At 36.1% G+C, this 2,047-nt stretch overlaps 1 protein-coding gene across 1 annotated transcript in view; it reads right to left on the minus strand.

Moving 5' to 3' along the window:
* LOC109590153 (uncharacterized) overlaps positions 1-848 on the minus strand; it is an 18,537-nt gene extending 17,689 nt beyond the window's left edge. The window contains exons 1-2 of the mRNA XM_020006079.1: positions 770-848; positions 18-468 (exon numbers count right to left, since the gene is read on the minus strand). Of these exons, the coding sequence (XP_019861638.1) occupies positions 18-468; positions 770-833 (515 nt within the window). The 5' untranslated portion in view covers positions 834-848. The remainder of the gene's footprint in view (positions 1-17; positions 469-769) is intronic.
* Between the last annotated feature and the right edge of the window lie 1,199 nt (positions 849-2,047).

Consider the following 2,047-nt stretch of genomic DNA (forward strand, 5'->3'; position numbering starts at 1 on the left):
ATTCCGTATCCATTCCCCTGCAAGAACTGACGAGAGGATCCCATAGAATCATTGGACGCATGAAAAAACGTATCAGCACTTTCTCTACGAGGGAACTGAAACTGAGGATCCTTATGAGGAGAATAAGAGGGATGGCTGACTCACTCTGGGAGAATGGTAACCTGAACTTTCCTACTCTCGACTGAGGAGGGAAATTTAATTTCCCGGGGGTAACCGTTAAATGGGCGGGGCGACTCATGCTGTTTTCGTGACAACCGCTAACAACACAGTGATACAGACCACGTGATGTCTCGGTGATCGTGGGTATTGTTAAAGTGGGCGTGGTCTGTCCAGGAAGAAGTTTATTGTTTCTGTACCATTGGTACTGAAGCTCCTCCCCTTCCGCTGATATACTTAATGAGACTTTACTGTTGAATGGAGCGTATAATGACTGAGGGTGTTCCAGTATCACTGGGGGAGTGGATACACCTAAGAAGAGAGAAAGAGAGAAGGAGAATATGATAAAAAATTACTTATAAATATATTCACTAATTTATTATTAAAGGTATACTGTAAATCGGCCTGTATATTATTTTGCCCTTTACATACATGTACATGTATCTGGGACATAAATTTTAATGCTTACTTGTTGATTAAAATTTCAAGCAGTATACTAAACATGCACACGTACATTATAAATGATTATCTCTATTGCTAATACTTGTACATAAATAGAGCTACTAATTCCTAATTTGAGAGTACAAATAATGTACATCTCCATTACCTCCTCCTCCTCCTCCTATTGCTGAAGCGCTGGACTCAATATGAAGAACTGATATTATGAAACCTTCCATCCTCAGTGAGTCCTCAAGTAAGGAGACTGTGGGACAATAAGTACCTTAATTCCATTTCTTTAGAATCTGAAATACTTGATCCTCAACTGTACCGTAATTTAGCCTAAAAAACACAAAGTTCATTTGTGAGTCATAAATACATACACACACAGTATAATGGAATGGTGGTAAGTTATTATCCAGGAAAGCAGTGGAGTCATTGTTAGTAAATCTTAATAAATCTTAGTAATAGTTGAATATAATTTTATACACAGAAATTTATGTAAACACAGGAAATTGATAAAGGGAGTAAGGGGCATTTTATTTGAGAGGTTATTTCAGAGCCAATTTTCGGAAAAACCATGGGCTACCCATAGCCTTTGCTGTTTTTTCAAAAGCTTGTTTGATTTTAAAAATGCTCATAACTCAAAAATTATTTATCAGAATCACCTCAAACTTTTTACATAGCATAAGGACATCAATGTGTATCAGAAAATGTAATAAAAAGTTGGGTTTATTTTGGAGCCATTTTTTGGAAAAAATTATGGGCTATAGCCTTGGGTATTTTTCAGAATTTTGACATTTTCTTAAAATGGCCGTAACTTGAAAAATTGAAGTCGGAATCAGCTCAAACTTTCTACATAGCATAAGGACATCAATATGTATAAGAAAATGTAATAAAAATTGGGGGTGTTTTTAGAGCCATTTTTTGAAAAAAACCATGGACTATAGCCTTGGGTATTTTTCAGAATTTTGACGTTTTCTTAAAATGGCCGTAACTTGAAAAATTGAAGTCGGAATCAGCTCAAACTTTACTTTCAAACTTTTAGCCTTACGTTTTATTCAACCTTGCGTTTTATTTAACTTTAGGTTTTGTTCAACCATAGATAATACACTTATGGTTTGTTCAGCCTTACGTTCTGTTTGACCTTACGTTCTGTTCGACCTTACGTTCTGTTCGACCTTACGTTTTGTTAAACCTTACGTTTTGTTAAACCAGAGAATTGAAAGACTCTGGCGAGATGTGTATCGATGTGTTGCTTCTACCTACTATGCTCTATTTCATGCAATGGAACAGGTTGGTGTACTCAATCCAGATAATGAAATTGATCTTTTTGTTCTACAATGCTTGTACCTACTTCGTATAAATAAATCACTTGATGAATTTACAAGAGCCTGGAACAGACATCCTCTACGTAGTGAGCACAATTGGTCTCCTTATAAAATTTGGGCGA

This window comes from Amphimedon queenslandica, unplaced genomic scaffold, assembly GCF_000090795.2.
Source record: "Amphimedon queenslandica unplaced genomic scaffold, v1.1 AMPQUscaffold_13510, whole genome shotgun sequence".
NCBI lineage: Eukaryota > Metazoa > Porifera > Demospongiae > Haplosclerida > Niphatidae > Amphimedon > Amphimedon queenslandica.